We start from the raw sequence: 15375 nt of genomic DNA on the forward strand, positions 1-15375 counted from the left end.
TGCTTTTTCAGCAAGCCACAAAACTTGCTACAGAAGATACAAAGCAAGACCTGAAGGTTTGAGTTGCGTTGTAAATGAAAATAACTCTGAAATATTTCAAACCTTATACCATTCAGAGAATCAAGTCCACAAACAATTTTTTTTGTTCTTAGAAAGTCTCTTTAAAAAGCTTTTCTCAGTATTTTTATTAAACAGTTTCCCGCTTCTCGCATTTTTAGCCTTAAAAACCATCACTTTTTATTTGCAATATTTTTTTATCTTCTTGTTGTGCTAGGAGCTTTAACATACAATTAAATAGAAAAAACTGTCTCCCTCAGTTTATAACAGTCATTCCCATAGGAACTGCCAAGTGGACTTAAAGGCAACTTCTATCTCAGGCAAGTACCCAGTTCTGGCAGTGATCACAACTGAAGTGGAAGGTGGGAAAAACTTTACAGTGGGGCAGGTTTTCCAGTTGCATTTTCATGTCCAATTTCCTAAGTATTGGGAATGAAGTCTAACACAGGGCTTTTTTTGGTCCAGTATATTTCAAAAATGGAAAAACTATAGGCAAAATAGAGGATGGTTGGAGGGATATCATATGGAAGCAGTGGGAGTGTGTTCAAATGTTCTCATGTCTTATTTTCCTAAATTAGTTTTAATTCCTCCTTTTCTACAATTAATCTAGCTGTAATATTTCATACTTTCAGCTTTTTCTGTCTCTTGCCTTCCCATCTTTTTCCTGTTTCTAGGGAAAAAGAACTAAAGTAAAAAAATAATCATTGTTTATCAGAAGGAGGTACCAAATCTAAGATAACTATATAATTCAGGATGTGTTTAATGAAGGTGAAAGCAGGACCTCTGTAATATTTTCATTTCCATGGGTAATATGTTTGAATAACCTGAGTGAGTGTTATGGTCTAGGAGAGAAGGTGAAAGCCATATTGTTATCCTTTAGAGAATATTTCTCTTACTTAAAAGAAATATGAAGAGAAATGCCACTTTTCTTTTGAAATGAGTATAATAGTAACTAATCAGTATTTTTTCACTTGTAAGATAAGCATGCACATGCTGAACTAGATACGTTAAAGACAGATTGTGTACTGAAGTTGTGTATCTTTTGTAAATCTTCAGGACTATAAAATCTGTTACAAGCAGATCCTAAACTTTTAGTTCTATCATGGTTTAGGAAAGGTAGAGGGTTCCCTTTTTAAGATACTATTTGTGAATCATTGCTGAATATTGCTGCTTTTTTTTTCCCCTCTTTTCTACTTTGTGGGAGACTTTATAATTACTGTAATAGGCAGTCTTATTTTAAATACTCTGAAGTGATTTATATACTAAAAGAATCAGTGCCACAGTCTTTTCAAGTATGAAATGCCCTGCATAATGTCTTTAAGATGTAGAATTTTTCCCATGGTTCTTTAATTTGCTGGGCTGATAATTCTTCATGGTAAAGACAGCCCTGTAAAAACCCAGCACTCACTACTCTCACAAAGAGTCACTGTCAGTGGCTGGTAGAAAGGAAGAGAGTGTGAGGAGGGTAGAAACAGAAGGTGAAAATATTGACTGGACCATCCAGTATTTTGCTATTAAGGTTCTAATGCCTCCGTAAGATGCACAACAACAGCACTAGGAAAAATAATTGGAGAAAAACAGAAGCAGTAAAACCCTGTGGTTGATCTTTTACTTTGGAGAAAACCTAAATTCGGTGCAAAATAAAGTATTTAAATTTATATTGCCCTGGGAGAACCAAATGCAATCTTTTTGTGTGTAAATATCCAATGATGATGATGGCAAATCTGTTTTACAGTCATGAGTTATTAGAATTATGACTTTTACTTCTGTGATTAAAAATGGGAAGTTCAGCTATTCCTCCGATTACTTGCGGGGAGGCAGCCAGTCTAGAAGGAACATAATTCCCTTTGGTTTTAATCATTTATATCCAGTAAAATCCCCTTACTGAGTTCTGTTTTTGAAGGCTCGGGAGGATTTATAAGGATTATAAAGATCCCAAATGAAGCCACTGTACATGCAATCAAACAATGAATTGGACTGAGTTGTCTGTGCTCCCAAAATAGCAACTACTAAGTGTTTGGTGCCTGACGGGAGCTTTGTTTTCAAAAGAGAGGACTTAGGTGTTTGTCCGGGGTAGATCCCCATTTCCATAAATCTGCTCTTTATCGCGCAACATCGATGATGAGAACCATCATTCACTCACTCCAACTGGTTGTAAATATCCTGCCTTAGTTATGTTACCTTCACACTGGTGAAGCAAACTTACCATCCGCTTGTAGTTGTAAGCTTTTATGGCTTTTATCTTGAATTTGTACTATTTGTACTCTGTTTTGAGCAATCCAAGGAGGAGAAGAGTGAGGAAGGGAGCAACGTTTGTAGTACAGACTCCTTTTCCTGTTTTGATCTTCTCTGTTTAGTCACAGTTTTGACAGTCCTGCTGTTTCGTTCAAGTTATGTTTGCTAATAAAATAAAAGTGTGGAGCTATATTTGTATGTTCTGTTAGGCCTTGATGTTTATGCATGGGCTACAGACTTCTTTCCTTTGTTGATTCATGCATATTTGACTTTGTTTTCAGTGATTTCTTTTAAAGGAAATACAAATAATTTAATACATGTCTTAAGCAATCTTTTTAATAGGTCTGATTCCCCAAACCGTTTTCGTTCTGTGGTAAATCAAAGCGATGTTCTATTGTATAAGTTGACAACATATAAATAGTAATTATGTTCCTGCAGCACGTTGGTTGAATTGTTACAATTGAAACGGTATTTCACATGCTGTACCTCATTGATGGCAAGATAAATTTTAGAAACCATTTGGAAACTGCTAAATTCCTTGACATTACCATACCCTTTTTGAATATTTGTGTGATAAAAGTTAGAAAAAAAAATGTATTTTCAGATTATAATATTTGTCTTGCCTTTTAGAAATGAAAAAGTTGTAATTCTAGAAAATTTTTCATTTCTCTAATACTTTACTTCTAATCCTGTTTTAAAAAGAAAGCTTCATCAGAAGTGAAAATACCTTAAGTGATTGAATATAATAATAATCTTATTTGCAGAATGAAACAGCACCTTCAGATTGTTTTTATATAGAAGCTCTGTGTATCAAAAAGATAGCAGCATCTATAAAACCCCAGTGAGAAGAAATATGTGCCAGACCATTAATATAAAATGCAAAATATTAGACTGCATGGTCTTCAGAAGATGGGAGAACTAATAATGGGCTTTGGTTGGAGATGCAGATGTCAGCTGCGGGTGCCTTGAATTGTCACTAATAATGTTAAACACAGGGTAGAATATCAGCCTGAGCTTATTTTTTATTCTTTCCTCAAAAATCATTAAAGCTAAGACAGTCGTGACATATGTTCCGCTATGGCTCGATAAGTGAAGACGTGTGTGGAACGTATACGCGTGTATCTGCTGAATTATTCATGTCTAACTTACTGCTCCGGGGAAGCAAATGGAGCGCGCTTTGCTGGCAGGTAGACTTCAAACCATATCTCATGGAGGAAGAGAATAAATATTCTGTTTATCCTGGCCCAAGCCAGTTATCAGCTGTGGGCACAGGCATTAGTTTTCTTTTTACTATAGCTGCCTCAGGAAAAAGCCAGATAAGCATCAAATTCTAAAATAAAGTACTTTTCTGAGATTTAGCACCTACATAGCCTTTTTGTTATCTGTGCTGCATCCATCTAGGTAAAGGACTGTCCATGTAATTTCTCACCTAATTTCCTGAGCTGTAGCCACAAGGTCGACCTTGGAGACTGGGGAAGGGAGACTTAAACCTGGAGGGTGGTGGTACCTCCTCAGGGGCACCTTTTGTCTTGAGGAGAAAGAGGGGACTGAGACAAGAAGGCCAGGCTGGATGGGGCTTTGAGCAGCCTGGTCTAGTGGGAGGTGTCTCTGCCCAGGGGATTGGAGCAGGGGGTTGGAGCTCAATCATCTTTAAGGTCCCTTCCAACCCAAACCATTCTATGATTCTGTGATTGGGTGTGCAGCAGAAATCCCATTATCCTGTTGGAAATCCTTTACCCTCTTAGACCCATCTCAGCTATTCCTGCTGTCTTCCTGTATTTAATGACCTGGGATTTGAGTTACTCACCAGCCCTTGTAGCTGTATCAGCATGGGGTTGTGACTTCAACGTGGAGGTCTCTGTGAACTGAGTGTGGGCAGGAGCTACAGCAGGGGAACAGCCTAAGGATTGACCAAATCCAGTCTGTCAGCATCCATCTGGAGGAATGTTCTTGGGACTGTGGGGTTTTTTTCTTTTATATATTTTTTTAGCGTCTTACAGCAAATGAATTGCCTTCCACCAACCCCCTCAAGACAATGGATATTAAACAAGCTGCAGACCCTATTTTTCAGTATTTTTAAGCATTAATTTCTTTTGTGGAACACTGGGTTCCGTGATTTAATTGCGTATGGCTTCTATTGGGAAGTTGACTTGAAATAGTCTAAGTTTAAATTTAGAAATGTTCAGTCCTGGGTGGATTTCAAAGTTCTGTTGAGATCTCATTTTATGATTTGAGGATGTGTGGAGGATTGTGTTTAAGATCAAAACAATATTTTAAAGTGTCTCTTCTGTTCTAAGCCCACTTTGTGCTGTGACCTCTTGGTGCAAGTTTCAACAGGTGGAAGGAGTTTTCAGCTGCCCAAAGAAGAGCTGTTGATCCACCAGATGACTCCTCTCTTGAGGCTCGTCTAAAGGAAATTTTGCTTACTTTTAATTACTGTGAGGAGGAAGTGTAACTTTCTAGCATGGATAGGAAACACATGGTACTTGTTAATTCTGGTTTATCCTTAGCTGACGAATTTATTTTAGGTTAAAAATGTCTAGAACAGAAATTATTTTCTAATGCACTCCAGTAACTGCTGTTAGGCAGTGGTGACCTTCATCCTTCTCCGACAAGTAAAAACTTCCGTATTGAAATAAAATCTCAAACATCAGAATGCTTAAATTAATAAAACATCTATATTGCTTAAAAACATACTAGTATTTGTTGCCTGGGTTTAGATTATACACACATCAATGTCTTGGTTTTAGACAACTTTTCAATGTGTGTTTTAGATACTAAATAATCTCTTCCTCTTCTTGTCAAGGTCTGTGAATTATTTAATGCAGCCTACGTTACCCTCCTACTTATTTGCTAAAAGCTTGGATTTTACCACTTAAAGGCTTTGGATCTGTCTGGGATAAATACATTGTATATTAGCAACATTTTTCTAGGATGGTTATGTTGTATATTAGCAACATTTTTTTGTAACTATAGCAAGTGTCTATTAACAAAAAGTCCTCTTCCTCCAATATTGCTTTTATTCAATATGCCCTGGATATAAATTCAATGTTATGTTCATTTTCTTATTGATAATGTCCTGTGCTGTGGGGAGAAGGCAATATTTCTTGACTTCTGAGTTTACTTGGCTGATGAAGAAGTTGCTCAGCAGCGTTATCTGTGTTTTCCCATCTCATATAATTTTATGTCAGCCCAGCTCTGACCTTTAGATGATGGAACCTAGTGGTAATATACTCTTCTGCTTAACAAGCTTTGAAATAAAAATATATGATTGGCAGAGCTGCAGGAAATAATTAGTTCCAAGTAGATGTGAGAAGTGAAAGGATTATGTAAAGGGAAAGAAAGTGATTCAGCTGGTTTATGGTGCATATGAAGTTGTCAGATTTTAATTTAACTATTAAGGGATTGAAATAAATTTAAGTCGCTATGCAAAAGCATTTTATTTAATGAATCGTTGTAAAGAAGGTCTCTAAATAACTTTACTGCTTATTGGAAGCTCAAATATTTGAAACATTAATTAGTTCATTTGCTCTTTTAGACCTACTCATAAAACGTGGCTGAGTGGAAAAGCCGCTGTAGGGAGGGGAGAACTTGTGAACTAGATCTTGCTGAAACTTGCCTGGAGAACAGCTTCTGGTGTTCATTGAAACAACAAACAATGCCTATACACAGAATTCTTCCATCAGTTCTTCAGGCAGTTGTTGCAGAGGTCAAGATGTTGTTTCTGTGTTTCGATTTGCTATAAAAAACAGGACAAGCTCAATCACTGTCTAGATGAGCTCTCAAGTATGCTGTACATGGGGAAGAAAGAAGGAAAGAACGTGTCTGCAGAATTTTGATGTACGGCCCTTAAAAAATCTGTACATCATGCAGGTGTCTTCTGCAATGAATGAATAAAGACTGAGCCGCTTTCTTGCCTCTTGGATTTTCCCATCCTCTAGTTTGCCATTCATTTGAATGACTCTTTGCTATATGAAAGTCAAGCAATGGTGAAGGCAAAGTTAGCAGCCAGCTTTCTTCTTCACAATCATGGATCAATGGGCAGAGATGAGGAGACTTTCCACCCACTTTGTCACTGGCTTTGTGCAAAATGTCCTTCGCCTCCAAGCGATGGTGGCTGTGCTACCTCTCCTATAGATTGAAGCTGAGTCCTGTAAGAAGGTGAATTGATGTAGGGGCAATGCAGAGTTCTTAAAGTTGTTGCAGTGAGCAATTGAGGACTTTTGATAGAGATGTAGCAAGGTTCTAATGCTAGGAAAGAAATGTAAGAGAAAATTAATGAGCGTGAAATGCAGAAGTTTCTGGTGAAAGCCAGGATGAGTTTGGGAAGAACTTGATTAAACTCATGTTGGTCTAAAAATGGCATTCTGTTTTTCTCCTAATTAAGGTATCTATTCAGACACTACTCATTCTGTCTCTTACTGTTGTATGCCTCATCAGGATGTCATTTTGCCATTTATTTCCTTTACATTCTTTCAGATTGACCAGTTGTGATTCTCTTTGATGCATGTTAGAGCCAGGCTTTTTTCCTTTTAGATTCCCTTTCCATTTCTCTTCTAGCTGTGTTCAGTACAGACCTGCTCCTCCGTACCGCTGCCGTTGATGATTAGAGTCCCATGTCTTCCCAGTGTCCTGAGCTCATTGCTTTCAACTTTTGAAAAATTCTAGTTTGGAAGCCAAAGCTCTGAGAGCTTATTCTCTGTGGACCATCAAAGAGATGGGTTTTGAAAATTATTTTTTTGTGTGTGTGAACGGGGTGACAAAATGAGGGATGATCTCATGTAAATAACTTCCAGTGCTGTATTATGCTTGTATGCGAATCTAGGTGTTTTGTGCCTTATTGCTATGAAAGTGGCATGTCTGATTGAAACTAATTTCAGAATTCATAAGTTGCCAGTTGCTTATTTTCTCTTAGTGATATCTGTGGTGCGTTCTCCTCACTGTCTAATCCTCAAAATATAATAAATTCCATTATGGGCATTTATTAATCTGACAAATGCGCATTTTGAATGCTCATAGTGATCTGATGCAACGCACCAAATGTATAAAGAGCAAAGTAAAGCTGCTGTTTTATTTCAGGTCTTTAAAGGTCAGAGTGCATGACTGAGACTTAGTTAAAAGCCCTTCTCTACCTTTTTGGGATGAAGCCATCACGTATCTTGGAGGTTTTTGCAGCCACTGTTTATTGGCACATTTTCCAACTGCAGCTGTATTTTTCTCTTTTCTGTGACAGAAAGTGAACATTTCTGTAATTAATGCTTCTTTCAAGGCATTAATACAGTACGTTTAAAGCAGTGACTTTGCTTAACTGTGTAAATCACATAGTTGCAGTGTCATTTAAAGTATTATGAACAAAATGAGCTAAAGGACTTCTGAGGAAAACTATGTGGAAAAGTGTGTAGCTGCTCTATCCAAAGCTATAATTTGGGAATATTTAAATTATTTTGCTTATCTTTAAAGGTATTTAGATATTAAACTCGTATATGTTTGAATTTCTATGGTAGGTTTTTATCCTTCTATGAACTTTAATTTGATTAAACCTCTTGCAGCCTGAGACAAATGCTTGAAAATGAAGTATTCGACAAAAACATGTAGTTATTTGATAATATTTTTATGTATCTGTGTGATTCTAAATATCATGTAAGGAAAAATTAGACTGTTCAAATAATTTTATGTTTGATTTTAATACCAATTTTTGTAACTTGGCAGGGACAGCCTGTTGGAGACTGTGATTTTAACATTCGACTTGCATGTATAGAGAAAGAGATTATATTTCCACGACATGAAAAGATGAAAAATGGTCTCATCGACAAAGCACAAGAACCATTCAGTGTTCGAAACAAACCCTTTTTCGACATCTACGCTTCAAGAAAGGTAAACTTGATCTCAGTTGTGTGTGTTGTGGCACTGAAGGCAGCAAAGCAGTGTTGGGTATAGGTTTTTTCCTCAGCTTTTTTAGCTTCCAGTGAGTTTCTTTGCTGGAACCAAGCGTTCAGCATTGCCTGGGGGGGCGATTGGCAGCGTGGGATACTCTGAAAGGTGATTTTAGGCTACCTATATCTTCTGAACAACCTTTTCCCCATATTTGAAACCTGTACTTTTGCAAAACCTAATTTGTTAGTTTCGTAATTTTGAATGATGATATGGAAGTTCATAGCTTTAGGTCTGAAATATCTCTGCTCTCAAGGGAGTGCCTGAGAGCTATGGTGTTTATGCTGTCCTCCTTCATAGGTAAGAATATAATGTTCTTTTTACTTCTGGTCCCCATTTGGCCATAGTAAAAGAATCATGAACTGTGCTTGAACTCCCACTTCATGTTGAGAAGTGATTACTGAGAGCCCATTCTAGTTAACGTTTCCACGTTTTAATTATTAAAATACTGCCCTGGATCTTCTGAAGTAATGCATGTGACTTGCAAATAAATTTATGAGTTCCTGTCTTTCATTGTGCACTCTTTTCTTCAGTATAGATGTCTCCTAACAGTCTCTAAAATACTTTTATTCTCTTCTGTGAATTAAATGGCTCCTGGATAATACTCTCTTGTAGAGGAACCCATTTTTCCTCAGCACTGTGGTTAGAAGTAGTCCCGTGTCTCATCAACACAGAGCAATGAACATCAAATTGTTGGCTTCCATTTGCTTTTGTCATTTCCTTGACCCTGTAGCAGGTAATGAATCTTGCCCCAAGAGGAGCAGTTAATGGTATTTTGGCTAAGCAAGAGCGACTGAAAAGTAAATAAAGAGATAAGGCACGAGCTGGACTTAAAAAAAAAACAAACCCCTGGTAGAGAGTAGTTGTTTTTGGAAAGCTTAAGTCACGAACAATTCTATGAGAAGTTTGTGTGTATAAAGCACTATAAATGTTTTGATCACTTCTCTGTATTTGTCTTGTTGCATTTTTGGATTGTCTATTAAAGATCAACATTGTGAATTTGAAATAAATTATTCGTGGTGCTAAAAAGGCTGTTTGTTTAGGGCACATAATTTTGACCTTGAAATTACAAGAAACTAGACCAAAAGGAACACGTCTTAAAAATGGTTTCTTACATAAATTTATAGTTTCTTGAAGTGTTCTGGAGTTCCAGGTTTTTTTAACCTCACTTAAAAGTCACAGGAAGAACATGGTTGAAAGCATTCCTAGAAAAATTTTTAGGTAAAACACATCTGTAAACAAATCTCATGCTAGTTAAATCTAATTGCCAGCATGACATGATTATTGAAATAGTCCTCTGCTTCCCAAAAACTGCCAAATCAAAATTATGCTCAATGTCTTTCTCTTTCCTGTCTAAAGGAGATTTCTGAATTGTCCACATGCATTCCAGTATATTGGATTTTAACATTTCTGTTTGCAGCACTTCTAAGAGTCAGCAATTGAATGATGCTATTTACTGGTTTTTCTTTGACTTTCTCAGAACTCTGAGCAGAAATTCTTTAAGACACCGACTCTCTTATTGCCCAGCAGTAAAGCCTCAAATATGTAGGCGAGGAAAAAAAATTACACATGGCTGGAATTTGGTTTGTGATAGACTTATAATTGCTTTTGACACTCATGCTTGGACAATATTTCTTTACTTTGTCTTTGCCCTTTGCCACCAGGTTTGATTAACTTGTGAATTATGGAATGAAGCAGTGATCTGGCCAATTTTCTTCGCTTTTGTGCAGGATATCCCTGTATGCAGCAGCAGGAGATGCACACAGGGAGCAGGAGAGGGTTAGAGTGGCTGGCAGCGCAGAGCGAATAACCAGTGCTATTTTTCTCTTATTTTAACCATTTCCAACATTTATGAGTTATCTACTCAGTGCGTGTATTAGATCAAATTGGCAGGAAAACGAATCAATGAAGAGTAATATCCTGAGTTTTATCAAAGTGTATGTTTTGAAAGATTATTTCTTTAGCTAGGCCTCTTTTTGTCAGTTTACTTTCCCCCCACGTTAGAGTGAGGAAAAGTCAACGGCTGGTTTGTTGTATATAACAACAGTTCAGTTTATAGCACGTTTTCTTTCTCTGAGGGTTCCTTTTCCTCAGAGAGCTTTGCTGCTTTTTTATGAGCGATGAATATACCATAGGAGTTGGAGGGAGCAGGGCATCTCAAAGCATGAAGCATGGCTATCTCTTTGGTTTTTCTTACTTACCTCAATCTTTTAAAAAACAGTATTTGAAAATAGCAGTAAGTTTGCAGCACCTGGTAAAACTTTAGGACATTGCAACCTGCATTTGAGGTTATTATGTTGCAAACGCAGTGCAGTGAACTAATTCTCACCCTAATGTGTTATCACTATCTTAAAAACATCTTGAAGATAAAAGTATCTATATGATTTTAATTTATTGAGGTATTTGGGTTTGGTGTGGGATTTTTGGTGGGTTTTTGTTGTTGGGGTTTTTTTGGTGTCTGTTTGGTTTTGGGGTAGTTTTTTTGAAGTGGCAATCAGGGTAGACTCTCAAGCTTTCTACATTTTGGGTTTGAAGTAACTATAGCTTTTAAACTTTTTTGTACGATGTAAATTAGAGGTTTTAAACAATCCTTGTCCTCATTTAAAGTCACTGTTATCAGTGACCCATGTTCATTATACCACTGGTATAACAAAACTTCTAATAGGCTCTAAATCTGCTTATTGTTTTCAATAAGTAAGAAGTTTTAAGTATTTAAGAATTGATTGTATGCCCCATGGTATCTGTAAGGAGTTTTAGTTAATACTACCAGTATTGATGTAGAGTTTTATCTAAGTCAATATTGGTAAATGTTTAAGGGAAATCATTATAGATTCAAAGTGTATTTCAAATCTCTGTCTGCTCAAAATAATAGTATTCATGGAAATATATTCTCAAAAGAATAATATTTAGACTAAGAATTATTATTGTTTTTATTTATCTCAAATATACATGTTTTGATTCATTACTTCTGTGAACTTGATGAGTGTGATTTCCTGTAATGCTTCCTTAGGATACTGAAACAGGGATTACATCTTCATGGCCATCAAAACTTCATGAACATAATTTTTCATTATACATGGACAGAATAGACTGTTGTTTTGAAGCATTTCCCTATTCTGAAAGAGGACTATTTAAAAATAGTATCGCTTTGCCCAAAAGATCTTTTTCCTGTATTAATTCAGTCATCTCTGCAGCTATAGCAACAAATGTACTCGTGGCGACTAACACCTCGTTAGCGTAGCTGAAAGAGCGAGCTGGGTTTCTCTTGCATCAGCGACAAATGTCAGGATGGGGTTTACCACCTCCATGTGCAGAGCAGCAAGGTCTGGGGGAGACAAGGAATTCCTTCCAGCTTCTAAGCCTGCTTCTATTTGGATTGACATCGGTCAATCAGTCTCCAGAGATGGCAGCAGCTGAATGGATGCTACAGGACTGACAAATGGGACCTCCTTAGGTAGATCCTTTCCTTATGTTTAATTAGCCATTTTTCTTCTTCTTCTCTAAGAACAGCAGGATCTTTCATCTTTACAAAGGATCCTCTCTTTCTTGACTAGAGGTCCTTAAAGATTTACACCCTTGAGTGGTCTCGTGTTTTCTAAAGCTTGGGTTTCTTTCACTGAATTTCACTGAATTTTAGAGTTGGAAGGGACCATAGAGATCATCTAGTCCAACTCCCCTGCTGAAGCAGGATTGCCTAGAGCTTGTCAGAGCATGTTACTCAGGAGCATCCAGGCGGGTCTTGAAAATCTCCAAAGAAGGGGACTCCACACCCTCCCTGGGCAGCCTGTTCCAGGGCTCTGGCACCCTCACCGTGAAGAAGTTTCTCCTCATATTTGAGTGGAACCTCTTATGTTCCAACTTGTGCCCGTTGCCCCTCGTCCTCTCACTGGGAACCACTGAAAAGAGTCTGGCTCCCTCCTCCTTCAACCCTCCCTTGAGATACTTGTAGGCATTGATAAGGTCTCCCCTCAGCTTTTTCCTACTTTCAGTTCTTGTGTTTCACAGGCAGAAGATGTAGCTTTTCAGCTCACCCCCAAAGCTAGTCATATTCAAAGAAAGATCAACGGACGTGACACTCTTTGGTCACAGATAAGGTGGATCTCTGATGAGACCAGCACGTTCAAGATTGGAAAAGTAGAAAACCCATTCCACTGGTCAGAATGGGTTTCATCAGAGTTCTTTGGAGTATGTCTTGAAGTTTTTTTTTTGAAGCGTAGCTGGCTTTTTTTGAAGTGTAGCTGGGTTTTGCTTAGGGTCAATCAAGTGTCCTTCTGAATAACTGCAGCTGGAACCACACATCACACCTTACTTTAGTTTTGAGAAACTTCAGTTTTTGAAAAATGTTCCCAGGGTGCAATTTGACCTTTACAAAAGTGAATGTTGTAGAACCCTCCCTTCCCAGCCTCCCTCCGTCAGTCCTTTCTGTGACCCCAGTTAAGACATAGTGCTCCAAATTGAAAGTTGTTGTTGGCCATTCTTCTTATTACCAATAGCCCGTGTCAGTAAGTGTGTGATGGCTTGGGTGGATTGTAGGAAGATTACTCAAAAAGCCCAGGGGTCTCAGTGTTATATTTAATAGCAGAGTAAATGGCTAAAACTTTTAATTATACCAGGAAAAAAATGAATGTTGCCCACACAGGTTTAGTTACTTTCAGTGAAAATGTGGAAGTAATTACTTGAAACAGCAGTAAACTTTGCACTGTGTTATATAATATGTCAAATCATGAAATTGTTCTTAGAGTTATGGATTTGGGACTTTAATACCAGAGTTAGAGTACTGTCTGGTTTTGTGTTGGTTTTTTTTTTAATCTAAAAATCAATTTATTGTGAAATGAAATGCACTTTAAAAGTGCAATTATAAAGTATAGCAGCATTTATAGTTGTGCCTTGACATGGGTTGTTGGTACAAGATTTTGGAAATAAGGGCTCTATCTTTACATTATAAAGATAGAATGTTGTCTTGAATGTTATTTTAAGATGCTTTGGTGGGCTTTTGTTTGTTTATTGTAAAACTGAGTTTTGGTGGGGAGAGGAAGAGCAGAAAGGGACAGGCTCCTGGGGACAGGTTGTGTATTCTTGGAATCTCTAAAAATGTTACCTTGTTGAACTTTGATATTGATGGACACAGCAGCACCCCTAACACTGTAATCAAAGAATCATTAAACACAGTTTGCTCTCTTAGTGTGAGCTGGGAACACGTACTCTGTGAGCAATTTTGCTTTTTAATGTAAGTTCTGGATTTTTTTAGAAAGATATTTTTGAGGAATGCTGGCTCTCTGCTGTTTGTCTTTACACTTGCATGATTGGTCACTTTTGCTGCATAGCTCGCTTTCTTTTTGTTTATTCATGTGCATCAGAATTCAAGGAGATGACATGGTGAGACTTTTTTTATTTAGGCTACCTTAATGCTAAAGTAGTAAAGACCAGTGAGGTTAATGCTTTATATGCTGGAGATTCTTAGCCTTGAAGCCTTAGTTTTTTTATTTACACAAATATTTTAGGATTTTCAACAAGGCCATTATCTTCATTATATTAAAGAGGAACATAGAAATAAATCAATACAGGTACATAGAAATAATCAAACTCTTGGAAATGATGCAAGCCTTGGCTTTCATTGGCTAAACCAACTCACAATTCTTTTGCAAAGCTTTTTTTGTGTGGATGGTTCCAGCTCGGATGTCATCTATTGTCTAGTGCAAGTGCTGTCTAGCAGGAGCAGAAAAGGAGTTCCTTTCTCTGCGGTCCATGGTCCCATGGAGAATTGTGCCCATCACTCTCAGTGGAACAATAGGGCTAAAGGTTAGACAATGATCCAGGTCAAATGAACAGCCTGTTTCAAATGTTAGCAGGCTGTACGGCAGGGACTTGTCAGTTCTTAGACTATCACCTGATTTGAAAATGACAGCTTGGCCTAGAGGGATTGGAATGAAGGTGAGTAATCTCTGCTAGAAGATGACACGGTCTGGGATCATCTTGAAACTTTTCAGTCAAATCTCTGAACTGACAGATGACTTACTTTGTTCTCCTAGTTTGGCATTTGAATATTATTTTTTTAAAACTGCTTTTATTGTAGTTAGGAGAGGTGGAATGTTTAAAAGTTTATACCGATAGATGTATAGCTACTGTTGAGGAGGTTTGCTTTGGAAAATTAAGTGGCTGTTGGACCTGTGAGGAAGAAGGAGATTGTGTGAGTACGTGACTTGCTGATGTTTGTGTGAAGGGTTTTGCAGCTGGGGCAACTGGAAGGTGGTATTTGCATGGCCTGAAAAAATGAACCCTGATAAAAGGCAGAATATGTGGAATATAGCTCATCCATGTCTGCCGAGAGAGCTGTTAACCCAGAACTGACTGCAAATGCCCACAAAGCCCCGTTCTTATGGTACCAAGTAGTCCAGGGACAAAAATGTGGGGAAGATTTGCAGTCATGGGACAGGAAACGCAAGGACTCAACGGCAGCAGCAGAAGTGTCGAATCATATCTGTGTATTTATTGGAGATTTTGAATTCCGCATCTCCGTGGAGGGGGAATGTTACCATCTGGAGGGTTTTTAATGCCAAAAAGACTTGTTTCCCCTGTTTTTATTTTTGTTTTTATTTTCTGTGCCTTAAGGAGCAGCTTATTCGGCTCACCTTTCAGTCCTGCGCTTCCTGACCCGGAGTTGGCAGTCGCTCTTTGGTGTCTGGCCTACACCATAGTCCTCGCTCCATCTGTTCTGTTCCAGGTTTTTGGCCTGTTTATCATCTCCTCTCCTTTTAATTAGCTTCTAACCCATCTCCCCTCTACCATTTTGTTTCTGTTTGCTTTTATTTCTTTACTTTGTATATTTCTTCCTCACTTTTGTCCTATCCCCAGAAATGAGAAGTCAAATGTTGTAAAAGCAACACTGCCTCATTCCACTTAGATGCTTTTGTGCTGGTGGTTATTGTCACAAAAATTTTCTTTTTGAAGTGCCTTTCTTCCCGTAAATGCAAATAATGGTTGACCTGAGGAACCTAGTAAACAAGTAGTGAATAAGAAGCTGGAAAGATGTTACCTTATGCTTGTATTAGAATTTGAAATCTTCACTTGGCAGCTTTCCTGTATCCCAGCATGTGGCACTTCAGCCTGATTTTTCAAAATGGTTTTGCAATGTGAATTTTAAAGGTAAGGACT

The 15375-nt window shown here is 37.7% G+C and overlaps 1 protein-coding gene across 1 annotated transcript in view; it reads left to right on the forward strand.

The window, feature by feature from the left end:
• The window catches only part of RNGTT (RNA guanylyltransferase and 5'-phosphatase), a 170988-nt gene that overhangs the window by 55042 nt on the left and 100571 nt on the right, over positions 1 to 15375 (forward strand). The window contains exon 11 of the mRNA XM_014964560.1: positions 8002 to 8166. Coding sequence (XP_014820046.1) covers positions 8002 to 8166 — 165 coding nt within the window. The remainder of the gene's footprint in view (positions 1 to 8001; positions 8167 to 15375) is intronic.

The sequence above is a fragment of the Calidris pugnax genome, unplaced genomic scaffold (genome assembly GCF_001431845.1).
Source record: "Calidris pugnax isolate Ruff unplaced genomic scaffold, ASM143184v1 scaffold219, whole genome shotgun sequence".
NCBI lineage: Eukaryota > Metazoa > Chordata > Aves > Charadriiformes > Scolopacidae > Calidris > Calidris pugnax.